Below are 26,615 nucleotides of genomic sequence, written 5' to 3'. Positions count from 1 at the left end.
AGGGCAGGGAGAAGAACTCTCAGGATCACAGACTTCTCCTGGAGAAACTTGTCAGCTTGGAGAATAATGAGAAGCAGAAGGGCTAGAAAAACGTGTTAACCCTTTGTGCCCAGACTCAAGCAGTAGCTGGGTGCAGGAGGTGGTGAGAGGTGTGATCCACAGCTGCACTGTGGGCTTCTGGGGCTGCCTGTCCCCAGCCAAACAGGTTTAATCTGAACCTCCTCCCTTGTGCTGGTGGGGATCTGGGACAAGTGTTTGGCTCTTCCCATCAGGGTCTCATCTCCATCCCCATCCCCACCAGCCAAGCCCAGGTATCCTGTGCTGAGTCTGTCACCTCTCTGTCCTCAGGGCAGCAGAAGCCAAAGTGAGGTGACAGGGCCATGCAAGTGTTTTGAGCACCTGGGGCTCCTCATTCACTCTCACCTTTCCACCTCTCTCCAGCCCCTGTCCCCAGCAGCCCCTCGGGAAGATGCCAGGGCTGATCAACCTCAGGACCCTCTCCCCGCTGCCCCTGGGTGCCTCGGAGGTGACCTCATGTGTCAGTGGCTATGCCTTTGGGATGACAGCTCTGCTCACCTACCACAACCCAGAAGCACAAGCTTTTGAAGGCAAGTTTCAAAGGGTGATAGCTCCCAGTGCAAGAGGTGCTACAGGAGCTTTAGAGCCAGGGATATGGCAGTGATGGGTTTCTGTGTGTGCTTTAAACCTTTAGATGCTTTGGGGAAGAGTAACCAAGGGTATTCCAAGACATTGAGGGGCTGCAGTGTGGCCAGAGCCGGGCACAGAGCTGGGGAAGGGGCTGGAGCACAAGGGGCTGGGGAGGGGCTGAGGGAATGGGGGTGTTGAGCCTGGAGAAGAGGAGGCTGAGGGCAGCCAGCAGCACTCTCTGACACTCCCTGACAGGAGGCTGTGGCCAGGGAGAGATCAGTCTCTGCTCCCAAGTGACAGCACAAGAGGGAACGGGCTCAGGTTGCCCCAGGGGAGGTTGAGATTGGAGCTGAGGAACAATTTCTTCCCCCACAGGGTTGTCAGCCCCTGTGCCAGGCTGCCCAGGGAGGTGACTGAGTCCCACCTCTGGAGGGATCCCAAAGCCATCACTCTCTGCAGCTCCCTGACAGGAGCCTGTGGGGAGCTGGGGGTTGGGCTCTGCCCCCAAGTGACAGGAGTCATAGGACAAGAGGAAACAAGAGATAATGGGCTGCAGTTGCCCCAGGGGAGGTTGAGGTTGGAGCTGAGGCAGAACTGTTTCCCTGAGAGGGGTGTGAGCCCCTGTGCCAGGCTGCCCACGGAGCTGGGGCAGTGCCCAGCCCTGGAGGGATCCCAAAGGATGGAGCTGAGGTGCTGAGGCTGTGGGTCAGTGCTGGGCTGGGCAGGGTGAGGGCAGGGCTGGCACTGCAGCAGCTTCCAGGGCTTTAACAACTGAAATGATTCTATTTGTGCTCATTTGTACCCATCACCACCCAATTAAGTGTGAACAAATCCCAGGAGCAAGCAGGGAAGTGCCAAGAGGGATCTGCCCCACTGCAGCCCTGGATGGTGGCTCTGAGCAAGTGCTTGTTGTTGCTAAAATCCCTTCTGCTTTGGCAGGTCTTTTTGTCTACCCCTTGGATGAATCCACCACTGTGGTTGGGTTCGAGGCAGCCGTGTCCCACCGTGCTGTGACAGTGCAGATCAAAGACAAAGCCAAGATAGATGACACATATTCCACCAGCTGCAGCCTCCCTGATGGAAGAGCTCGTGATGGGAGTGGTGAGGGGGGTTTGGGGAACATGGGGAAGAAAAGCAGCAGAAGAGGAGTGGGGAGGTAGCAGGGGGTGGCTGCCTGTGATATGCCATGGCATTGAGAGGGCTTGTTTTGAAAGGCTGAGCCTTGAGCTGTGGTGCTCATCTCCTTCAAACGGCTGCCAAGAGCAGCAGGCTCATCTGGGCTGGAAAGCTCTGTTGTTTCTGGACAGCTGAAGGAGTGATGCAGAGGTTCATCATTGAAATGTGGATGTGTGCAGTGAGAGCTGCTTTAGGCACATGATCCAGGGCTGGGGTGGTCACAGGAGGCCTGGAGAAGAGCTTTATCCCTGGTTGTGGCACCACATCTCCCTGGTGCTCCTGTCTCTGTGCAGGAAGGATGACGATGGATGAAGACTTGGAGAGGATTGTTTTTGTGGCCAACCTTGGCACGATTCCTCCCCTGGAAAGTGTCTCCATCTTCATCAGCACTTCCTCTGAGCTGCAGACACTGCCCAGTGGGGCTGTGAGGGTCCTTCTGCCAGCTGTGTGTGTCCCCAGGCTCTCCCAGCCCAGCCTGGAGAATTCCAGTGGCCTTTCCAGCCACCACCTCCGAACGTAAGCAAACCCACAGGGTGGGCTTTGGCTCACACTGATCTGGGGGGAGACTGATCTGCTGCAGGAGGCTGCAGAGCTGCTGCAGGAGGCTTTACCTCCAGCAGATCTGGGGCAATAGAACATGTGCACAGTGTTCACTGAGGTTCATCTCACCGCCAGGGACAAGCAGCGCTGTGGGTCGGGGAGCCCGGAGCAAGGGAGCAGGTTGTGCCTGGCTCAGCTGCTGGAGAGGGAGGCCACCAACCCCTCTGAGTATGAGTTCAGCTTCCACCTGGAGATCCGTGGGCCTTGCCTGCTGGCAGGTAGGAGTGCCAGACTGATTCATCAAGGCAACATCCACTCTCTGCCTCCTTCTCTGCCTCGTCGCTGGGGAGTCTGTTTTGTCTGTGCTGGAGTGGATTTACCAGTACAGCCCTGGCATGAACGTGAAGGGGGGGTTGATATGACACAGTCCACTTGGTTCCTGTCTCCTGCCATCTCTGCTGTCTCCTCTCCTTGCTTTTCCCCCTCCTCAGTCCCTCAGCTCACCTGGGTTTCCCTGGACAGGCGTTGAGAGCCCCACGCACGAGATCCGGGCAGACGCCGACCCCTCCGCTCGCTCTGCCAAGAGCATCGTCATCACCTTGGCCAACAAACACACCTTTGACAGACCTGTGGAGATCTTGATCCATCCAAGTGGTAGGTGGACTCTTGCTTCCTCTCTCTGCTGCTCTTGCCTCTCCCCAGGATCCTCCTCCATAGCCCTGGAGACAGACTGGCTCTGCAAATGTCAGGGGGGGTAATGTCAGACCCTCTCAAGGCTGTTCCTGCTGCCCAAGCTCAGCACCACTGCTCTGTTTTCACAAGAGGGTGCCTACAAACCTCAACTTTAGCTGTTCTTTACCTGATTCTCTACATTTGCAGAGCCCCACATGCCTCATGTCTTAATGGAAGAAGGTAACATGACGCCCGCAGAGTATGAGCGACACCTGAAGGGGAAGAATGATTTCATTAAAGGCACCAAGAAGGACCCAAGTGCTGAGAAAAAGGTGAGAAACAAAAGCTGCAGGTGTCAGCTGAGGCTTTCCATGGGACTGAAGCTGTGCAAGGAAATGATTGCTTGCAATGATATTGCACTGGCCTAATAAGCCCTGCAGCATCCTCCTTTGGAGAGGGGCTCATGTGGAGGAAGAGGAGAAAATCCTGCAGTGCTTCTGATAAACTGGGTGTGGAAGAAGCTCTGAGATGGTTATTGTGTGTATAATTAGTGCTAGGCTAGCATAGCATAATTAGATAGGTGCATTGTTGTAGCATTAAGGGTGTTATAATTATTGCAATGACAGAGAATAAAATATTCTTTTAATTGCTCAGTAAATGTTTACCATTTGTGGAGAGCTGTCAGAGAGACAGGGGTGATTTGGCTTGGAATAATGAGCTGAAGACAAGGTAGGAGAAACTTCTCTTTGTTCTGATGATCAGCAAAGAGAAAAATATCTGCTCTGGGATTTGTGCCTCGTCTCTCAGCGATTCTGAGGCACTGAGTGACAGCTCTGCACTGGGGAGCTGCCACATCAGTGTGCCTGGGATCAGTGAGGGAGAGTGGGCTGGGCACAGCCTTCCAGCTTCCAGGGTGAGTGTCTTCAACCAAGGCACATGTCACCCTTGTGGAACCTTGCAGATGGCACCAAGCTGGGTGGGTGTGTGGATCTGTGTGAGGGCAGGATGGGGCTGCAGAGGGCTCTGGAGCCATGGGCTGAGGGCAATGGGATGAGGTTTAACAAGGCCAAGGGCCAGATCCTGCCCTCGGGTCACCCCAAGGCCAGGCAGCTCCAGGCTGCGGCAGAGGGGCTGGAAACTGCTGCAGGGAAAGGGCCTGGGGGGGTTGGTGCCAGGGGCTGAACAGCAGCCAGCAGCGTGCCCAGGGGGGCAAGAAGGCCAAGGGCAGCCTGGCTGGGCTCAGCAGTGGGGTGGCAGCAGGAGCAGGGCAGGGATTGTCCCCTGTGCTGGGCCCTGGGCAGGCTGCAGCTCCAGGGCTGTGTCAGTGCTGGGCCCCTCACTCACTGCCACAGGGACACTGAGGGGCTGCAGCGTGGCCAGAGCCGGGCACAGAGCTGGGGAAGGGGCTGGAGCACAAGGGGCTGGGGAGGGGCTGAGGGAATGGGGGTGTTGAGCCTGGAGAAGAGGAGGCTGAGGGCAGCCAGCAGCACTCTCTGACACTCCCTGCCAGGAGGCTGCAGGGAGCTGGGGGTCGGGCTCTGCTCCCCAGCCATGAATGACAGGACAAGGGGCAATGGGCTGCAGCTGCCCCAGGGGAGGTTGAGGCTGGAGCTGAGGCAGAACTGTTTCCCTGAGAGGGGTGTGAGCCCCTGTGCCAGGCTGCCCAGGGAGCTGGGGCAGTGCCCAGCCCTGGAGGGATCCCAAAGGCGTGGAGCTGAGGTGCTGAGGGCTGTGGGTCAGTGCTGGGCAGGGTGAGGGCAGGGCTGGCACTGCAGCAGCTTCAAGGGCTGATTCCATATGACTCTATGACCCACCCACAGGTGACACTGCCAACCCACTGGCAAGTCTCTGTGTTGCCTATGCCTCAGTTTTCCTGTCTCTAAAACGGGTCTAATCCCACTTTCATCTCTCCACTGGAGGTGTGTGTCTCTGCAGAAAACCAGTGGGAAGCAGGAGCACCTCTCCCTCTACAGCTACAGTGCCCATTGGCCTCTGGGATTATTTATTTTTACCCTAATTAATGAATTAATTAACATCTGAGGCTGTGGGTCAGTGCTGGGCTGGGCAGGGTGAGGGCAGGGCTGGCACTGCAGGTACAATGCAGGTTATGGGCTTCTCCTGCTCTCAGGGATTTCATGGTTTGTGTTGCCAGGAGCATCCCAGGGAGTGCTGTGAGTAGCTCCAGGGCCACAATATGGTCCTTGGACAGGGAGGCATTGAGGACCCCTCCAGTCTGAGATATGATAGACATCCATGCTGGGGGAGATATGGAACAAAACAGTGTCATATGGCTGGAGGAAAGCAGGGATGGAAACAGCCCTTTGATTTCCCAGTGCCTGATGAACTTACACTCCAAAGCAGGAGACTGAAATGCAGGAGGGGTGAGAGAGAGCTGGAGTGACAGGAGGTGCTTGTTCCAGTGAATTGGGAACCATCTTTTCACAGGGGTCAGGGAAGCAGCACTCAGTTGTGTGTGTGTGTGTGTGTGTTTTGATCCACAGGGACTCTTGAGTTGAGTGAGTTACATGAAGCAAAGGCTGGTCATACATCTAGGAAAATGACTCAAGGCTGGAGGAAACCAGCTGGGTTATTTGAGCTCTGCTTTGCTCCTGGTGAAAGCAGCAAAAACCAGCCTTTGAAAGAGGAAAACAAAAGGCAAAGCAAGCCCTTGAGGTCCAAACTGTGGAGTTTGTTTCCACCCTGCAGAGCTGGGGATGAGAGGCCAGGGGCTGTATGCTGGGGGGTCCCTGAGCTCCCTGGAAAGCAGGGATGTGCTGATTCACTGCAGCTGAGCCTCTGAGTCCCTCCACTGCTTTGTACACACAGAGCTGCAGATTATCAACCCAGCACAAGAGGATTTGGGTGGGGATTCCCCCCCCCAGTTTAATCTTATCATGATTTTTAATGGTTGATACTTGAAATGGAAGGAGGGAACACTGCAGAGAGCCTTTAGGGCTGTGTGTGCTACAGACATGTGTCCTGAGGGTTCCTATCCAACCATGTCCTGGTTTGGCTTCCCAGAGCATTCCAACCCAAAGGGGAAGGATAAAAGGCATGGGCACAACAGGGATGAGTGGAGGCAGTGAAGAGAGCACACTGAGAGCTGTGCCTTGCTCTTCATCATGGAGTGACCACAGGCAGACCCTGTGATGTGCCTCGGTGTGATACTGAGCTGCACTAATGAAGCAGATGTTCAGGAGGGAGCTAATGAACTCTTTGGAGAATCAGTTTTGCAGATCATTTCTTCTCCAGGCTCTCATCCAAGCTCTGTTTTTGCTGGGGTCCATGATTTAAAGGTTTCTGCCAGCCTTTGCTCCCCCAGGCAAAGGGTGACCATAGCTGGGAGGAGGGAGAATCTCAGTCACCCACAGAGCAGCTCCAAAGGGGATATGGACAGAATAACCTGGGGTGCAGCCTGAGTCACTACTGAGGCCAGAACAAGCTGATCCTTGCCCACAGAAGGCCATGCACATGCATCTTCAGGCACACAGCCCTGCTCTGCTTCCCCTCCAAGTGAAATAAGGGCAGGAAAATCACCCTTTCAGAGCTCTCTCCTCCTCTCTTGCAGATGGAAATCATCAGGAAGCGCCTGAGCAAAGACATCCCCCACCACCCTGTCATCATGCTCAACTTCTGCCCTGACCTGAGGACCATCCAGCCAGACCTCCAGAAAGCCCAAGGAGAGTTTATCTTCCTCGTGGACCGCAGCAGAAGCATGAGTGGCGTCAACATCAACCACGTCAAGGTAGCAGGCAGGAGGAGCAGTGCGTGTGTGCCAGTGAGGGATGAGCATTAGAGAGCAGTGGGGGTTGCTGAGTGCTGATGAGTGTTCATTAGGAGGGGATGGGGGGTAATTATATGCTCTAGCTTTAGTCATCTCAACCATGTGGCTTGTTAGGTACCTGCAGAGGAGCTGACTCTCCCCTGTTCCTCATCCTCCTCTTCCTGTTACAACATCAGATGCAGATGTTTTCTTTCCCTCTCTTGCTGGCTTACACATCCCTTTTCCATTGCTCTTTATCTCTGAGAGGCTTTGGGGCTATTGCTGCTTAGAGAAGAATCCTCCAGGGAGCTCCAAGGGAAGCTTCAGGGTGATGTGCTGACTGGGCATTAGGAGATGCTTTGCTGATGGGCACCTCTGTGCACCTGCAGGAATCATTTGAACGTGTTGTATCCCTCTTCCAAACACAAATGAACACCAACAATCTGGTGGGAGCTGTGCTGACACCTCTGGATAAAGAAGAGGCCACAGAGGGGCCTTGTCATGGTGTTTTGTGGCTGGGAGGTTGCCCTGGTCAGGTGCAACAACCTTCCCCAGCTGAGTTTGGCTTTGAGCCAGTGCCCAAAGGACCTGGAGAGGTTCCTGCCCTGAGCCCACTGGGGACCCCTCTGTCCATCAGAAGGGAAATCATTCTGGTAACTATTTAACTGCTGTTATCCCTGCCTAATGTCCTTTGGGAGCTGGGTTGGTGTCCCACACCTGGCAGGTCTCAGCAAGAAGCTTCAGCATCTGGCAAAAGCTCTTTTGGCTTGATTTTCAGGGCCAGGTAAGCCCCCAAAGCTTGATGAATATCACACCCTCTCCCCCCTGACAGTTCTGCACTGCCTCTTGCTTCTTTCTTGAGGACAGTGATGAAATGGCAGAGACAGGCTTCATCTGAGGGGTTTGGATGCCTGAGAGCAGTAGGAGCCCTTTTCTAACACATGTGCCACCCAGGTTTGGGCTCAAATACTCCCCTTGGTATAGCTGCAACCCCCTTCTACAGGGCTCACTGCCCAGGGCAAGCAGCAGGGAGCATCTTCTAACCCATCTCCTTCTCCATCTGTCTGTGGTTTCCATGGGAACTGCTGGAGGATGGCCACCTCCAGCAACAAGGTTGTATCTCTGAGGTTGGATCCCCTTCCCTCAGCAGGCTTTTTGGAGCCTGGGAATCAGGAGGCATCTCTGCCCCAGGGCAGAGTTTTGCTTTCTGACTCACAGCACGGCTGGGTTTAGGTGGGTTTAGGCACCACCACGGTCTCTGCAGCCTCCCTGGAGGATGGTGTGTCCATGGGGATGGAGACCCTGCAGGGACAGAGCCCTTCTCCAAGAGATCCTGAGCTAGGACTCCCATCTGCAGGAAGGCTGTAAACCCTGGGAAAAGGCTGTTTCCCCTCTGGAAGAACATCTTAGGGGAGATACTGGGGATTTCTGAGCAGATACCTCAGGGACAAAACCCCTGTCTGTCTTCTGAGTCCCCTCTGCTTGTTTATGACTTGCAACTACCAGGGACCTCGTGGCAGGGCTTGTTCTTAGTGGGTTTGTGTGGGTGAGGCTTGATGGTGCCATCTGCATCATCCTCAGCTTGCTGGGTGAGTGGTGTGGCAGGGCTGGGACGTGGGCAACAAGCTCTGGGGCTGTTCAGCCTGGAGAGGAGAAGGCTGAGGGAGGACTTATCAGTGCTGATAAATACCCAAAGGGCTGGTGTCAGGAGGATGGGGTCAGTAGTTTTTCTGTGGTGGCCAGTGAAAGGACAAAGGGTAACAGGGTAAATTGGAACACAAGTGTCACTGGCACAGGAGGAGCAAGTCCTTTGGTGCTGAGGTGAGGGAGCCCAAGCTGCCCAGGGAGGGTGTGGAGGCTCCTTCTCAGGAGGTTTCCAACCCCACCTGGACACATTCCTGTGCCCCCTGAGCCAGGGGAACCTGCTTCAGCAGGAGCTGGGGCTGGATGAGCTCTGCAGGACCCTTCCCATCCCCACCAAGCTGAGGTTCTGTGATGGGTGGTGGCAGGTCAGTCCAGTTCCTGACCCCTGTAAGACTCAGCAGCAAGGCAGAGCCAGAGCACTTCAAATCAGCAAAAGAATGTATGAGAACAGGGCTGCCCTTTAACAGGCTCCAGAGGACTTCAAACCAAGCTGTTATCTCAAACCTACAAGAATATATTTATACCACTGCTTCCCAGATGGCTCCTGGGATGCAGCTCTTCCAAATCTCAGCACTGACATCTCATCTCAGAACTAATTACAAAGGGGAAAAAAAAGCCTCCAATTTCCAAATATTTCTGTTATTGAACTTCCCAAAGTGGGCAACCAATGCCTGCTTTCTGCTTCAGCAAGTGGAGAGATTTATTGCTTCTTGTGCCAAATATTGATCTTGTTCCTGGTGCACTCAGTATCTATATGGAAATTCAATAAGGAGAGATGTTTGCCTATGGAGAAGTCAATTCGCTGTTATTAGCCTGGCTTTGCCAGGGAGCCCACCTGATGTGGGCACAGCCACAGGCCTGGTTCTTCTCCTCCAGCTTCATCAGGATGGGAAAGGAACCAGCTGCAGGACAATTAAACTCCTGAACTTCTCACTCCAGCCACCTTGGCCAAGTGCCCCCCTGCTTGGCATCGTGTCCTCCCAGCTGTGCACCACACTGTCCCCTCCTTGTTTGCACCTCAGAGCACCAGGCTCTGCAGCTCAGCTTGCACAGAACCCCAGCATGATGGGGGCTGGAAGGGCCCTGCAGAGCTCATCCAGCCCCAGCCCCTGCTACAGCAGCTTCCCCTGGCTCAGGGGGCACAGGAACGTGTCCAGCTGGGGTTGGAAACCTCCTGAGAAGGAGCCTCCACACCCTCCCTGGGCAGCCTGGGCCAGGGCTCCCTCACCTCAGCACCAAAGGACTTTCTCCTCCTGTGCCAGTGGAACTTGTTGTGTTCCAGCTTGTGCCCATCACCCCTTGTCCTGGCACTAGGCACTAGAGAAAAAACTACTGGCCCCATCCTCCTGACATCAGCCCTTTGGGTATTTATCAGCACTGATGAGGTTCTCCCTCAGGCTTCTCTTCCCCAGGCTGAACAGCCCCAGGGCTGCAGCCTTTCCTCCTCACACACATGTTGCAGCCCCTCAGCATCTTGCTGGCCCTGCCCTGGCCTCTCTCCAGCAGTTCCCTGTCTCTCTGCAGCTGGGGAGCCCAGAACTGGACTCATCTCTCTGCAGCTCTCCCCAGGCCAGGGGTTTCTCTGCTTGCAGCTCCAACACCCACCCTCTCCATCCCTCAGTCTTTGCCACTGCAGATGACAAAGCAAGGAAGCTGCTCTTGCTCCTTTGACCTTGGCAGCTCTTGTCCTGGGGCTGGCTCTAGGGTTTCTGCTGCCCTGGGCAGACTGGCAGGAGTCAGCCTTTATCAGCACAGAACCAGAAAGCACAAAGCTCCTGAATGTTGCCAGCACTCTGCTTTAAATTGGCCTCCTTCTCCTGCCACACTAATTGCTCCTGCTGTCCCTGCAAGCTCAGGAGCTCCTTGGGCAGCTCTTGTCCAGTCACTGCTAACACAAGCTCCATCCTGGAGCTGTCCACAACCATCACAGGTATCTGAGACAATTTCAATTGCTCTTCCCTTATGTAAAGGCCAGGAATAGGCGAGTTAGATAACCACCTCTGTAAAGAAAATAGCTTCAAACTGTCTCTCCCAGTTATTTTAATGGATGCCAGCTATGAATACAAGAGAATTGGGGATGGGGGAGGCTTCTCCTTTTGTGTAACTTGAAGCTGTTTGTTTCTTTTCTGCAGGTTTGGACATTGAGATGCATTCCGTGTCGCACTTCTCAATTTCACACTCTGCTTCTCACCCACCAGCTCTGTGCTGCACAACCCTGTTGCAAGCACCAACTTCATCAGTTCAAAACAAACAGAAACATTTGTTCAGCTCTTCTTCTTTTCTTCTTTCTTTCTTTCTTTCAATCAAAGGCTCCCCATTTTCCTTCACTACTTTGGAACTACTTTGCAGTGTGAATGCTGAGGCTCCTTCTCTGGAGACATCCCAACCCAGCTGGATGAGCTCCTGTGTGCCCTGCTCTAGGTGGTGCTGCTCTGGCAGGGGGGTTGCACTGGATGAGCTTTGCAGGTCCCTTCCAACCCTTCAGATTCAGTGATTCTGTGAAGTGGGTTTTGTTATCAAATGCACACAGTCAATGCAGGTGGGAATGAGGTGGAATGGTCTGGGCAGAGCTTTTGTTGGTGGAGCTGGGGCAGGTGGGGAGGGATGTGATGTGCTTCATGTTTGCTTGCTCTCCATCCCCCCAGGATGCTCTGTTGGTCATTCTCAAGAGCCTGATGCCAGCATGTCTCTTCAATGTCATTGGGTTTGGGTCCACCTTCAAGCCTCTCTTTCCTGCCAGTCGGACTTACTGTGAGGTGGGTAAAGGGAGAGCCACAGTTACAGTGAGATCTTGACCAGCTTGAGAGCTGGGCACAGAGCAACCTGCTGAGGGCCACCAAGGGCAGGGTCCTGCAGCTGGGGAGGAACAAGCCCATGAGCAGCACAGGCTGGGGGTGACCTGCTGGAGAGCAGCTCCAGGAGAGAGACCTGGCAGTGCTGGGGGAGAACAAACTCAACATGAGCAGCAACGTGGGCTCGTGGGCAAGGGGCCAGTGGCAGCCTGGGGGCAGCAAGAGAGTGTGGGCAGCAGGGCCAGGGAGGTTGTGCTGCCCCTCTGCTCTGCCCTGCTGAGGCCTCAGCTGGAGTCCTGTGGCCAGTTCAGGGCTCCCCAGCTGCAGAGAGACAGGGAACTGCTGGAGAGAGGCCAGTGCAGGGCCAGCAAGATGCTGAGGGGCTGGAACATGTGTGTGAGGAGGAAAGGCTGCAGCCCTGGGGCTGTTCAGCCTGGGGAACAGAAGCCTGAGCTCAGAGGGATCTCAGCAACACTTATCAGTGCCTAAAGGGTGTCAGGAGGATGGGGGGACACTTTTTTCTGTGATGGCCACTGACAGGACAAGGGGTGATGGGCACAAGCTGGGACACAACAAGTTCCACTGAAACACAAGGAGCAGCTCCTTTGGTGCTGAGGTGAGGGAGCCCTGGCCCAGGCTGCCCAGGGAGGGTGTGGAGGCTCCTTCTCAGGAGGTTTCCAACCCCACCTGGACACGTTCCTGTGCCCCCTGAGCCAGGGGAACCTGCTGTAGCAGGGGCTGGGGCTGGATGAGCTCTGCAGGGCCCTTCCCACCCCCACCACTCTGGGGTTCTGTGCTTTCCCTGGTGTTTGGAGGTGCCAGTGTGGAGCCTGATGATTCCACTGCTCCTTTGGGCAGGAGAGCTTGGCCATTGCCTGTGAGAGCATCAAGTCCATCCGTGCTGACATGGGTGACACCAACATCTTGTCACCTCTCAAGTGGGTCATTCGACAGCCCATCCACAGGGGCCACCCCCGGCTGCTCTTCCTGCTGACAGATGGGACCATCAACAACACAGGGAAGGTCCTGGAGCTGCTGAGAAACCATTCCTGTTCCACCAGGTACAGAGGGCAGTGGGGACAAAAGCTTGGCAGGGACTTGCTCCTCCTTGCACCAAGCTCCATCTCACAGACATCCCCACTTCAGAGGCAGGAGAGATTGGTGGTATGAGCCACAGGAGAACCTCAAAAGGCTTTGGAACAGCTCCCAGCAGTTCAGATGCTTTTTTAAACCCAATCAAAAGGAGGATAATTGGGCTGACAACTTCCCAGGCTCTCAGCTGATGCTTCCTGCTAGCAGAGACTGACACACCAACAATCTTCCTTGACGTGGGGGTTTTTAAAGCACATCTGGGGCTGGCCCCAGCTGCTTCCAGGATGGAGCTGTGCACAATTGAATGTGCTGAGAGACAGCAATGTAAAAAGCAGCTCATTTGTACACTGAGCTCCCAGCCTGTTTCCCCAGCCCTGATGACAGCCTGGTCTGGTTTCTCCTCTGGCTGTTTAAGGGGCATGAAATGGAAGGAAAAGTGGAAGAAAACCTTATGCCTCTTCCATTCCTCAGACTTCAGGGCACATCAGGGAAGCTGCTTTGTGGGTGTTTTTACTATCTGGAGGTCTAACTGCTTCCCAGCTCTGTAGGACAACCCACCTCTGGCTCTGCTAGAGGCATGGTGTGGGGCTAAATGCAATCAGAGTGTGGTCTTGGGTGACCCTGTCTTAAAAGAAGATCAGAGCCTTAAATGAGGGTGTGAGGCTGGCCTAAGATTTGCAGCCAGCTGGGGATTAAAAGCCTCTGAGAGAAAAGCCCCTTGTGCAGATGCAGTTTGCTGCTGAGGGTGGTTTCTTCCTCAGCTATCCACTGCTCTGGCCAAACACCACATCCCACTCATCCCCATCCCTCCTGCCTTTCCTACTGCATCCATCCCCTCCAGGCACTGCTCCCTCCTGCCCTCCCTGCTCCAGCTCCAGCTCAGTTCTGGGCTTGCAGCCTTCAGCCAAACCCACTGAGCTGGGAGTGAGGGGAGCAGCCTCCCCTGTCTGCTTGCTCCTGCCTTGAGAAAATGTTGATTTTAATTGTGAGCAGAGATAATTACTGGCTCTTTAGTGCTATTGACCACAGATACTCAGCAGGGAAAAGAGCTCAACTGGCAGCAAAGCAGCTTGTTTGTTGTTTACAGAGGAGGCAAGGGCTTGGGAGCCTGCTGGGAAGCCCCTGAGCATCAGGCTGCTCTTTGGGGAAGGGATTTAAGGGTGCTCAGCAGAGGGGGATGTCCATTCCAGACCCCTCTGCCAAAGGGGAGCTGGTTTCTTTCCCTTTGCACATACTGGACCACCACATGGCAGTGAGATCAAGCCAGTGAGGGTCCTCTGCCTGCAGGGAATGGGTGAGCTGCATGGGGCTGGGGATTGGGGTGGCTTATCCCCTGGATCCTGATACTCCCCATCCCTTTTGCAGGTGCTACAGCTTTGGCATGGGGCCAAAGGCCTGCAGGAGGCTGGTTCAGGGACTGGCTGCCGTGTCCAGGGGCATCGCTGAGTTCCTGGCAGAGGGCGAGAGGCTGCAGCCCAAGGTACCAGCTGCCTGCTCTCAGGCCACCACCTTGGAAAGGCCCTAAAGATGCTGTGGTTCAGTGGAGGCCCTAAAGATGCTGTGGATCAGCGAGGGGGGAGGCCACAGCTCAGTAGCAGGACTTATTCCTCATCCTGGTACTGCTTTTCCAACTCCCACTCAGCAGCAGGTGGGCGAGCCAGGGAGGGGGGATGAAAGAGCATCTTCATCTCCGGCTGTCAGAGGGAGTGGGAGGGGGTGTTTACCCTCTTGGTGGGGATGGGAGGAGCAATAGCCTCCATGCAGCAGCTCTGCCTTCAAAGGTAACTGCTGCCTCAGACACTGGTGAGGGCAGAGCAACTGGCATCAAAGCAGCCAATTAGTTTTGAAGTCAGGCTCAGCCCTGGTGTTGCTCAGACAAGAAGTACCCAGGGCTGGAGGGAGAGGGATATGCTGTGATAGCTTTGCCTGTTAAAGCAACTTAAAAGCCAAGGAGGGAGCCTCTTCATTTCCACTCTCCCCATGAAGGCTGAGTAAACCCACGTGCCTCAAACCCAGCATCAGAATAGTTCTGTCCACTGGGGAAAGCACAATGCCCAGCCCATCAGCCACTGGATGACTAATCCCAGAGAGAATTGGCTCTTTAGCTCCTAAATATCTCCCCAGAAAAAAGCTGCTTCTTGATCTCTAAAGGAGGAGTTCAGCTGTCAACCCCTCTGCAGGTACCTGGAGCACACAAACCCGTCTCTAAGACAGGATGGCATCATCAGTGCTGATGGAAATTAAAAGCAGACAGTGAAGGGAGGGAGGTTTTTTATGGAGCTATTAATAAAGAGCTGTGCAGGCTGTGCAGCTCAGTGCCTTCAGCAGTCTGAGGCATCAATTAATGGCCTTATAAAACACAGCCTGGTGTGTCTTCCTGAGCCTGTGCAAAAGCAGGGAACAATAGAGAACATTTGAGCTGTTCTGCCTCTGAATCTGCTGCTCACTTCCCCTGGTGTGCAGGGAAGCTCTTGTAGATGGCTCCCTGGTAGGTTTGGCCCTGAGCTATTCATGGATATTGGTTCTTCTCCACATGTGCAATTGGCAAAGCTTTGCTGATCTCCAGCAGTGGCTCGTGCCAGCAAGGACCTGGACTCAAATCAGCAGCTGTCAGTCAGTGTGTGAGTGCTGGGGCTCAGGGCAGAGCTGGAGCTCAAACAAATGGAGCTCAACAGCTTTTCCTGGGTGTTAGGGGAAGGGGGGAGCAGGGGATGCTGCTTTACACCTCTGGCCACAAGCTCCCACTTTGCTGTGAGCTGGCAACACGATGAAGCCCTGTGCTTGTCACTGCTCTGCTGCCCTTGCTATAACCACGCCAAGGGGCTGGAGGTGCTGGGGGTAGGTGTCTAAGGCTCCCACCTAAGGTCAGGGGAGGTTACAAACCAGCTGCAGGAGTTGTTAGGGGAAATGTTCCCCTTTCCCTGGAACACACTGTGCCCCATGCAATGTCCACTTGCAGCATAACCCTTGGCTCTGTCCCTCAGATGATCAAGGCTCTGAAGAAGGCGATGGCACCGGCTCTGAGCGACGTGTCCGTGGAGTGGCTCTTCCCTGAGAGCACTGAGGTCTTGGTTTCCCCCATCAGCAGCAGTTGCCTCTTCCCTGGTGACCACCTGGTTGGCTACAGCATCATCTGTGACACCTCCCTGTACACCTCCAACCCCAGATGTGTGAGTTCCACACCACCCTGCCCGAGGTGCTGGTCTGCACCTGCACAAATGGCACTCTCATCTCTTTGTGCATGGTCAGGAGGTGTCTCTTGCTCTCTCACTCTGTCCTCAAGGGAGATGGTGGCAGGGGAAATAGGAGCTCAATGAATAAGGCTCCCCTGGGCTGGGGTAGGACTGTTCCCTCTCTCTGCTCTCCTGCAGGACAAGAGGCGGCGTTACAGCATGATGCGATCCCAAGAGTCGGGCAGCTCTGTTTTCTTTCACTCCCAGGAGGAAGGAGCAGGCATGGAGAGCTGGAACCACTCCAGAGACTCAGAGGGCTGCTGCCCTGATCAGCTGGTGGTGGGCAGAGATCCTGGGGGAGAATCAGACACAGACACTGGTCAGATTTCCCTGTGTACAAGCGTGGGTGTGATGCCCCTGTCTTTCTAATCAAGCTTCTGTGGCTGCTCTGACAATTTGCTTGTCTGACAAAGATCTTCAGCTGTATGTCTTGCAAAGAGCTGGAGGGCTTTGCAGGAGGGATGACAGATCTCCTGAGGCTTCAACAAGTCTATTTGATTTGGGTGTTTTATCTAAACCTGTCAGGAAATGAAGGCAAGCCCTGGAGAACTGGCTTCCCCAGAGGTTTTCACAGCAGCTCTAGCTTTGGCCACATAACTGTTTACAAGCTTCCCAAGCTGCCCTCCAGTACCTGGAGAAGGAGAGGAGTGAGCAAATGGGTAGTGCAGCTAAACTCTCTCTGCACCTGCAGAGCAGTCACTTCCCTGCAAGCCCTAATGATGCAGCTGGAGGTCAGGAAAGGGTGGAACTAGATCTGAAGCCTGGTTCCCAGGGTGTCACCTCTCACCATCACAGCTTGGCTGGGTGCTTGTGTCAGCAGCACGTGGCATGAAGCAGCTGGTTGCACCCCAGGGCTGGCTGCATTTCCATGTGACCAGGGAACCTCTACTACTCAAGGGATGTTCTTCCCTTGCATTCAGAGAGGAACTGTGCTGTGCTTCCCCTCAGCCTTGTCAAAAGCAATGAGCAATCATGCCTTGCCAAGGGAAACTCTACTCCTGCTCTGACAGGAGAATGTCTGCACTAATGAAATGTCATTAGTAAACCCTTTGTCTTCTCCAGGGAGGTTTGTGGAAATGCAGTCAGGCTGCTTGTGACTGAGAACTGCTCAGACAAAACCTCTCCTGACTTCCCCAGGGGTCTGGATGTGCAGGCTCTTATTTCCTTTTGGGGTTTAGTTGCTTTGCTTAAACCTGTGCAGGGCTGAGCTTGATCCCCTCAGCCTCAAGAAGAGCACAGGGATGGGCTCCCTGTTGCCCACCACATGCCAGGGGAGATGGTGCTGGCTGGTCCTGCTCTGGAACAGAGCTGATCCTCTCTCCTACCACACAGGAGTGGATGTGAAGGTTTCCTCCAGGAGACGAGCATACAGCACCACCCAAATTGCTGACCAGGAGCCTTGCAAGAAGGTGCCAACAGCCAGTGACCCTGGCACTGCCCTGCCCAAAAATCCCCTGCGGAAAACCCACCTGCAGGACCTGCAGCAGCTCAGCCCTGAGCCCTGGCAGCTGCAATTCCAGGTATGTGAGCCTCAGAGAGGCAAGTGTGCAGCAGCAGGAAAAGCTCAGATGCAGAAAGGAAAGAGCCTGGCTCACACTAGTCCTGAGAAACAACTGTGTCTGTCCATGCAGCACATCAGAAACATGTAGGAACCAAACCAAGCTGAGCAGGGAGCTGACCTGATATCCCCTAGCAGTACCTGCCCATGGGAGCTTAGCTGTGCTCAGTCCCTCTCCCTCTGAGCAGCCTGTGCTTCACCTTCCTGCTCATCTGATCCCCAGGCTGCTGCTTCCTCCTTCATTTCCCCTAAAGTCTGGCCACCTGATGCAAACTCTCCACAGGGCTGTGACACATCTGTGCTCTGCAGGGGAAAAGCAAATCAGCCCCAAAGCACATCCCCAGCTGCTTGAGCTGGTACCACAGCCCATCTGCAGCACCAGCCTGAGACATGGGCCTGTGTGATGCCACCTCTGCCCAGCAGTGTTGTGTCCCCTGCCTGCAGCAGGTGAAATTGGGGAAGGGTTTTGTTTGTATGGAAGGGTGGGGATGGTTTTTTTCCCATCCTTGGCATTGCTGGGATGCTCTGCACTGCAATCAGCATCTGCAGGGCTGGGAGGACCAGCAGCACTTCTGTTCCCATGGAAACTCAGAGCAGGGATGTGTGGGGCTTTCATTTCTCTTCTGCTGCAGGTTAGACCTCAGCTGGGGGAAGGGGGTGGAGGGGAGGTGAGGAGGTGAAGGGGCAGAAGTGCCAGTGCTTTGCAGTGAGGAATGGCACCTGTGTCCTCACAGCAGTGAGGGTGAGGAACAGCATTGCTTTCCCAAGGGCAAGCAGTGGCTGCAGGAGTACCAGTGGCCTTGCCTCCATCACTAAGGTCCACAGAGCATCCATCCTCCTGCCCACAGGATGCTCAGCATGAAGGCAAAGCTAGAAACAGCTCCCATCTGGAGGGCAGTAAACAGTTAACAGCATGCATTAGTTAAGAGCTCTGAATTAATTGCAGCCTAGTTGTGCTGTGCCTGTGCTCTGAGGGCTCCCAGCAGCTCTCCCAGCTCTCAGTCCCTCTGCCAGGGCTTGACATTTTCAGGGGTGTGAACATATCAGCATGTGCAGTGCTGGGAAGGAAAGGTCAGCACTTGTGAGGGGCAGCTTAAACTCCCAGCTCTGTTCCCAAATGGCTTGCTCTGGCTGGGAGGAGAGCTCAGGCAGGAGAAGGAGCAGGTTTGGAACAGGAAGGTTCTGGCAGGAGCTTCTGTGAGTGGTTTGCTTTTAAATATTTCAATCCTAGCTTGGTAAGCAGCCCCTGGAGCTGCCTGCCTCCTGTTTTTGCTGGTAGTGTCATAGAGCATCAAGAATTCAGTGGTGATGGAAGCCACCTTCTTGCTTGCTGCCCAGAGAGAGCATCTTTCCATCTGTCACTGGGATCCACCACATTTTCCCACCCCTGTCCCTTGCTGGTGCTGTGTTAGGAAGACAGAGACTGTTGCTTTTAGGATGACCTTCCCACAGCCCTGGGGAGGGGGATAGAAAGAGCCAAAAGCACAGAGGGAACAATTTGTGAGGGATGTGGCACTGGAGATGCTGGAGGGAGGATTCATCTCTCCTGAAAGTAGAGAGACAGGATCATCAAATAACTAATAAGAGGAAAGATTCCTTTCTCCCCATCCCCTGCTCCTCTCTCCTGGTGTTACTAAGCAACTGGTCCTTGATCTTTCTGTCTCTATTCTTTCCTTTGGTTCCCAAGTGAAGTCATTAAAATATCTGGAGGGATGAAACTCATATTTCACCTTCTGCCTGTCTGGGGAAGGAGCCCCTGGGGCCAGGGTCCCTTGAGGACACCCTGCAGGTCCAGGCACAGATCTCAGCCTGGGCTGAGCAGAAAGGGACCCAGCAACGTGGCCTCGTGGGCAAGGGGCCAGTGGCAGCCTGGGGGCAGCAAGGAGAGTGTGGGCAGCAGGGCCAGGGAGGTTGTGCTGCCCCTCTGCTCTGCCCTGCTGAGGCCTCATCTGGAGTCCTGTGGCCAGTGCTGGGCTCCCCAGCTGCAGAGAGACAGGGAACTGCTGGAGAGAGGCCAGTGCAGGGCCAGCAAGATGCTGAGGGGCTGGAACATGTGTGTGAGGAGGAAAGGCTGCAGCCCTGGGGCTGTTCAGCCTGGGGAACAGAAGCCTGAGGGGAGATCCCATCAATGCTGATAAATACCCAAAGGCTGGGTGTCAGGAGGATGGGGGGGACACTTTTTCTGTGATGGCCACTGACAGGACAAGGGGTGATGGGCACAAGCTGGAACACAACAGGTTGCACTTAAACACAAGGAGAAGCTCCTTTGGTGCTGAGGTGAGGGAGCCCTGGCCCAGGCTGCCCAGGGAGGGTGTGGAGGCTCCTTCTCAGGAGGTTTCCAACCCCACCTGGACACATCCCTGTGCCCCTGAGCCAGGGGAACCTGCTTGAGCAGGGGCTGGATGATCCCGCTGGGGTCAGGCAAGGAGCAGATGGGATCAGAAGCACCAGAGTAACTCTATTCCCTTGTCTCCAGCCAGCTCCAGCCCTTAACCCTTCCTGTGCTCTCAGCCCTTTGCAGGCAGCTGGCTTGGCTGTGCCTCCAGGCTCCGTGGCACAGGAGCCCGGCGCCCGTCCCTCCTGCCCCGCAGCCGCGCGTCCTCCTGCCGCCACGCCGACTCCCCGCCCGTGCCCACCGGGCTGCAGCAGGGGGCTCCAGGAAGGCCTTTGGGACCACTGGATGCCAACATGAGCCTGAGATCTTCATCAGACAGCCGGAGCCCCGGGGATCTGGGTAACTGAGGGAGGCCTGGGCAGCCTCAGCTTTCGGTGGCTTCATGTCACGTTCTGTGGCACCGTGTGAAAATTAAGGGGTGTTAATCGTGGTTTCTTGGTGGCAATTGGGAATTCAGCTCCCACAGATGTGAGTAATGATCTATTTCTCCCCTCTCTGCAGAGTCTGAGCTGCATCCTTCCTTTACATTTGAAACAGAGACCTCCTGTGACTGGGAGCCCCAGGACCCGGAGTTCAGCGCTGCCCGCAGCTCCCCCAGGAGCCTCTGCAAGGCCGTGGTGAAGGGGCTGAGGAGCAATGAGCCCGTGCAGTGGGAAGTCACCTTTGATATCCACCCTCTCTTCCAAGAGAGGGAGAGTCAGGTGGATGGTGACACAGAGCTGTGGAACGAGACCTTCCACCACCTGGCAGCCAAGTCAGTCATCCGGGACTTGGAGCAGATGGCGGAGAAGGAGTGTGAAATCGAGCACGGTAATGCTGCAGGCTGAGCCTGCCCTGCCTCAGAGAGGGCTTCCCAGCAGCTTCAGCAGCCTCTCCAGTTACTCACCAGGGCAGGCAGTGGTTGAAATGTCAGGCAATGGCTCAGTGTAGTTCCCAAATGACAGCCCTCCCCCAGCTGCCTTGTGTTTTCCTCCTGCATCTGCAGCCTTGCTGCAGGTGAACACCCTGGAGCTCGTGGTCCTCCCTGTTCCCCTGCTTCACACCTTGGGTGGTGGTGATTATTTGGAGCTGGGAGGTGGTCTCAGACTCAGAGGCTCCACCAGCAGCTGCATGTCACTGCTCTGGGCTGCACATGTCCCTGAGCCTTGTCAAAGCCACGCTCCATGAGATGCATGTAGGATAAGAGCAGGAGAAGCAGAGCTAGAGAGATACAATCCCTGCTGGGCACAGAGCCCAAGCATGGAGGTGAGGCTGGGGCTGGCTGTGAGGGGTGCATGGAGCCCGTGGGACACAGGGGCTGTGACTCTGGTGTGTCTCACGTGGCAGGGTCTGGGCGGCGGTACCAGGTCAACGCTGCCCACACCAGCAGGGCCTGCAACGTCATCAGCAAGTACACGGCCTTCCTGCCAGTGGACATGGGCACCAGGGCCTACCTGCCCACCCTCATCCAGTACCCCCACTCAGGTAACGGGGGGCTGGGGCAGGGCTCAGAGCCTGGCTGGGAGGGAAGGTCCATAGAGCAAACCCCATGAAGCCACAGCTCAACTTCAGCTCCTGGTCGATGTGGCCAAGGCCGAGCCTCATGGTGAAGCTGCTGCAACAGCTCCATGGGCTGGCAGGAGGGTTGCTCTTGGGTCTGGATGCTCAGAGATCACCAAGCCCGTCAGTCTGTGGGTTTTGTTGTTGTCATGGGCTGAGGGCAATGGGGTGAGGTTTAACAAGGGCAAGGGCTGGGTCCTGCCCTTGGGCCACCCCAAGGCCAGGCAGCTCCAGGCTGGGGCAGAGGGGCTGGAAACTGCTGCAGGGAAAGGGCCTGGGGGGGTTGGTGCCAGGGGCTGAACAGCAGCCAGCAGCGTGCCCAGGGGGGCAAGAAGCAAAGGGCAGCCTGGCTGGGCTCAGCAGTGGGGTGGCAGCAGGAGCAGGGCAGGGATTGTCCCCTGTGCTGGGCCCTGGGCAGGCTGCAGCTCCAGGGCTGTGTCAGTGCTGGGCCCCTCACTCACTGCCACAGGGACACTGAGGGGCTGCAGCGTGGCCAGAGCCGGGCACAGAGCTGGGGAAGGGGCTGGAGCACAAGGGGCTGGGCAGGGGCTGAGGGAATGGGGGTGTTGAGCCTGGAGAAGAGGAGGCTGAGGGCAGCCAGCAGCACTCTCTGACACTCCCTGACAGGAGGCTGCAGGGAGCTGGGGGTCGGGCTCTGCTCCCCAGCCATGAATGACAGGACAAGGGCAAATGGGCTGCAGTTGGCCCAGGGGAGGTTGAGGCTGGAGCTGAGGCAGAACTGTTTCCCTGAGAGGGGTGTGAGCCCCTGTGCCAGGCTGCCCAGGGAGCTGGGGCAGTGCCCAGCCCTGGAGGGATCCCAAAGCCGTGGAGCTGAGGTGCTGAGGGCTGTGGGTCAGTGCTGGGCAGGGTGAGGTGAGGCCAGGGCTGGCACTGCAGCAGCTTCAGGGGCTTTAACAACTAAACCAATTCTATAATCATGTGTGTACCAGCTCCTCTCTAATGCTGGCAATTCCCTTCTCTTGTGCCAAGGGGCAGCATCCAAGCAGGGCAGCCAGAGGAGCCTGAGCTCAGGAGACAGGAGGCGTCGTGCTTTTTCCCCTGGACGTCCCCAGTCAGCCTGTGGCCAGAATGGAGATGATGGATTTTACAGCATGAGTAAGATTCCCTGGGGTTTTGTTTCCTTCCTGGTGTTATTGATCTCAGTGATGAAAAGGCAGTTCTGGTCTGTTATTTTCTTCTGCTTTCCTGCTTGACTCTGGTGCTCCCCAGACACGTGTCTGGTTGGAGTCCATCCATCTCCTGAAGTGGGCAAGAAGCTGACCCTCCCAGATCACAGGCAGTGGCTGCTGACAGTGCTTGGAAGTTAATTGGCAGCTGTAACACTGACAGCACGAGGGATGAGACTGGGTATAATTAGAGGCAAAGGGATTTGAGACACTTCCTTGTCACCAAATCCTCTGCTAATGAAGACGAGTTGGATGGGACCTTCTGTGGCATTGTCAGATCTGCTGCTGAATGAGAATCGTCCCTCATCAGGCTCATTAAGCTGAGGATGCCACAGAGAGGGATGATGCTGAAGTGCCTCCTCCCTTGCAGGTGCAGAGGAGAGCAGCCTGTCACCCTGCAGCACCCCTTCTTCCTCTGCCTGGGACCGCTGCAGTCTCCCTGAAGGTAGGGGAAAGAGCTGATGGTGCAAGGGCATCGTGTCTGTGATTTGGGTGCTTCAGCAAGTAGCTCTGCTGAGCTTTTGGGGCTTTATAAAACATCATCACCTAAAAATTAGGCTTGTCAGCACAAGAGCTGGCTCCTGGGGTCCAAAGGACAGAGCCTCCTTTCTCCCAGGTTCATGGAATGGTGGGGGTGGGAAGGGCCCTGCAGAGCTGCTCCAGCCCAGCCCCTGCTCAAGCAGGTTCCCCTGGCTCAGGGGGCACAGGAACGTGTCCAGGTGGGGTTGGAAACCTCCTGAGAAGGAGCCTCCACACCCTCCCTGGGCAGCCTGGGCCAGGGCTCCCTCACCTCAGCACCAAAGGACTTGCTCCTCCTGTTCCAGTGGAACTTGTTGTGTTCCATTTTGTGCCCATCACCCCTTGTCCTGGCACTGGGCACCACAGAAGGTGTCCCCCCATCCTCCTGACACCCACCCTTTAGGTATTTATAAGTGTTGCTGAGGTCCCCACTGTGAGGCAAGGGGAGGTGAAGGATTTTGCCAAAGACTCAGCAGCAGATCTGTGTTGGGTTTGTGTGGAGCTGCTTTTTTGCTTAGTAACAGGGAGAGGGTTGCAGTGTTGACCCTTGTAAGGAGTGCCCAACACAGAAACAAGCCACCCTGTGTCTCACTGCATAGACTCTGCTCCCTTTCTCTCTCCTGTAGCCCCTCTCCTTACCCCCAGCTTTGTCTTTCTTCCCAGGGCCATTACACAGCCTGTCTGCTTCCTCTGCACAAGCCCAAAAGTCCATTGAGAGCCTCTTTGCTGCTAGGTATGGACCAGCTCAACCTTGTCTTACACCTCCATGGGTCTGATACAAACACAAGCAAGGAGGAGAGAAGGGACACCCCAGGGTTAGCACCTGGAGCCTGGGCTGAGCGTGATGCCAGTGGCTGGGGACCAGGGATGGTTTTCAGAGGGGAGGGTGGGTGTCAGAAGGGGCTCAGAGGTTCTGGCCACCTCTTTATCTTCCTGCAGGCTGACCCTCAGTAAAAGCAGACTGCTGATTCGAGCTGCCAAAGGCTTCATGAGTAAATCTCCAAGCAGAGGGAGCGAAGCCAGCTCTGAGGGCGACAATGAGAATGCAGACTACCTTCCCTTGGTGAGCAGCTCTTTCCCAGGCCTTGCCAGGGTTGTGGAGTCACTGCAGGGCAGGACAGGGCAGGAGGATCCCTCCAGTTCCTGCCTCCTAGGCCTTGCCAGGGTTGTGGAGTCACTGCAGGGCAGGACAGGGCAGGAGGATCCCTCCAGTTCCTGCTGTCTCTGATGGCCACAATGGTCTGCTGAGAGATGGAGAGCTGCTCCATCAACACATGCCTTTGTCCTGCACTTCCCAGGAGGGGCTGGTGTCTCAGAGCTGCTCTGTGTGCCTCACAGGTGTCTCTGCAGCTGGCCTGTGGTGCCTTCCTCCTGAACTCTGCCTTCTGCCACGCCGTCAGCATCCCCATGGAGAAGCTCAAGTGGACGTCTCCCTTCGCCTGCCACCGCCTGGCCCTCAGCCCCTCCAGCTCCTCCAGCACCAAGAAGATCAACCCCTCTGGGGAAAACAAAAGCCTCAGCTCCAGTGGGCAGCTCCTGGTTCCCCATGAGCATGGGAAGAGTCCCAGCACCAGAGATGTGGCTCTGGAGGGAACCAGCAGCCTGAGGCAGGGCAGCGGCCGCCTTCGCCACTTCTCGGGCAGCGCGGTGGAAAACATCTCCAAAGCCCTGCAAGCTGAGAAGGAGCTTTCTCCTCCAGCCATCACCATCCACCCTTTCTCCTCTCCAGAGGCTGAGTGGCAAACTGACAGTGGCCAGGGCTCAGAGAGTGAGAGCTCCCAGGTGCAGGCCTTGCTGTGTGACGTGGAGCTGCAGCAGCAGACGGAGCCCGAGGGGCTGCTGTGGGCCACGGCCGTGGCCTTGGCTTGGCTGGAGCACAGCTCAGCTTCCTACTTCATTGAGTGGGAGCTGGTGGCTGCCAAAGCCAGCCTGTGGCTGAGCCAGCAGGACTTCCCAGAAGGATACAGCCTGGCCACAGTGAAAGCTGCAGCCCAACAGCTCTTTGTCCTCCTGCGGCACTGGGATGAAAACCTGGAGTTCAACCTCTTGTGCTACAACCCAAGCAGCGTGTAAAGAGGATGAGGAGAGAGGTTTAGGCCTTAGTGAGGGTGCAGGAGCAGGGACCTGCCCTCAGTGAAACACCTCCAAGGAGCTCCATTCCTGTGCTGCAGGCACAGTGTTCATTAAGAGCAGATCCTGGCAGTGGAAGCAGCCTGTGCAAAAGGTGGGGCTCAGTGGTCAGCATTTTGCCCTGGGGGTACCTCCAGGCTGCCTGCAGTAGGATGCTGTTTGTTTGTAACTGGAGCAACACCTCCAGCTACAGCAGTTCCCTCTGCTCCTGGTTTCTTCTCATTCCCAGAGAGGTCTCCTCCACCCCTGCTCAGCTTGTCCCATCCTCACTTGGCTGCCTCTTCCCAGCCCCAAATCTCTGCCAAGCCCCAGCTCTCATCTCCTGGCCCTGAGTCGTGGCTCTCCTGGGGCTCAGGCCTGGCTCAGGTGTCTTTTGGAAGAGGTAAACATCTGCCAGTGTGCTCATCTCATGGACCAAAGGCATCCAGGTTGGGGTTGAGCTTCTGGAGAGCAGCCTCACTGGGGAAGGCTGGGAGGATGCTGCCTTGCCTCGAGCCCAGGGGTGAACTGACAAGCCAGGCCAGTCAGAGACTGGGACCAAACCCCATCACATCCACACTGTGCTGGGCCCCCTCAGCCCCTCTGCAGTCCCAGAGGGAGATTCCCAGATGCCTTGAAGCCTTTGGAGCTTCACAGGCAGAGCAGGGGCCCATGGGACTGAGGGAAGAGCTGGGTGAAGGAAACCAGCCCCTTGCACTTGTCACCAGAGATTCCCCTGCATTAAAAGAATGAAGGACTTGAATTCCCTGCCAAAATGCTGAATCCTTCCTTCCCCACCAGCCTCCTGGGCACTGGTCTGCTGGCTCTGAACTGCAGGGACCTGCCTTTGAATCCAGCAGCTGGGGGCTTCTTCTTTGAAGGATTCCTGACCCTCTAAACTCCCCCTGAGCTGATGGGCTTGTGCTGGGGCATCTATCCCAAGAGCCATGGCCAGACCTGAGCTTGCCTCACTCCTCTTGAAGGGAAGAGAGGGGAAGAGCCCTCCCAAACCCCAGGGTGACACAGGTCCATCACTCTCCTCATCTCTGCTTCTTAAAGTGCTGCTTAAAGCCAAGAGCAACCTGACCCAAAGGACAACCCCCAGCCCCACTGTGGGTGCCACAGCTCCAGGCTGTGGTCTGTGATGGGCAGCTTTCACCATGGTGCAACAAATTCCCTTCTCCAGCTCCAGCAAAGCCCACAGTACACACAGCCAATACCCAGGAGCTTCATTAGCCACCATAATTAATGGCAGAGCAGAGGCACTGTGGGGCCTGTGGCTTCCACAAGCTGATGGGAAGATGAGGAGGAGGCAGAGAGAAGCTAGAAGGGGTTTTTTTTTCAACCTGCTCTCTTGTTACTAGAAGCCAGTGGCATTCCCAGGAGGAAATCCAGGTTGTTGGGGAGGGGGTATTAAAGGAATGTTTTCATCTTTCATCTTCTGCTGAAGAAAGGCCCCAGTTCTGGTTGGCCTCAGACTGGTTTTGGTCTGGGAGCTTAGAAAAATCAAAGCAAATGCTCTGAATTCCTGGGCATAGGGAGTTTGGCTCCTCTGCTGAGGAGGGATGGGATGGGTAAGGAGAGGAGAGGGAGTGGAAGAGCTGGGAAACTGGGGGAAGGTGAGGAGATGGGAGAAGGGTGTTTCCTTCTGAGACAAAGCATCTTCCCCTGGGGGAAAGCATCCCCTCTGTTCCCTGCCATGAGCAGCAATCTGCTTTGCACACATCTGAGCAGCGCTGAGGGGAGTG

The 26,615-nt window shown here is 55.7% G+C and overlaps 1 protein-coding gene across 1 annotated transcript; it reads left to right on the top strand.

The window, feature by feature from the left end:
- The first annotated feature begins 454 nt into the window (after window positions 1-454).
- On the top strand, window positions 455-24,831 carry VWA5B1 (von Willebrand factor A domain containing 5B1). The gene is made up of 21 exons (XM_062013025.1): window positions 455-608; window positions 1,588-1,749; window positions 2,118-2,340; window positions 2,500-2,642; window positions 2,887-3,018; window positions 3,244-3,368; window positions 6,605-6,781; window positions 11,089-11,199; window positions 12,094-12,296; window positions 13,693-13,807; window positions 15,312-15,497; window positions 15,699-15,879; window positions 16,893-17,080; window positions 19,630-19,852; window positions 20,015-20,323; window positions 20,840-20,977; window positions 22,043-22,168; window positions 22,610-22,684; window positions 23,422-23,491; window positions 23,698-23,821; window positions 24,097-24,831. Exons 1-21 carry the CDS (start codon window positions 470-472, stop codon window positions 24,829-24,831), a joined length of 3,885 nt encoding a protein of 1,294 aa, XP_061869009.1. The 5' UTR covers window positions 455-469.
- The last annotated feature ends 1,784 nt before the right edge of the window (window positions 24,832-26,615 follow it).

Source organism: Colius striatus, chromosome 21, assembly GCF_028858725.1.
Source record: "Colius striatus isolate bColStr4 chromosome 21, bColStr4.1.hap1, whole genome shotgun sequence".
In the NCBI taxonomy this organism is placed as follows: domain Eukaryota; kingdom Metazoa; phylum Chordata; class Aves; order Coliiformes; family Coliidae; genus Colius; species Colius striatus.
Note: the sequence above shows the minus strand (reverse complement) of the source record. Positions and strands in the feature narration are given on the sequence as shown.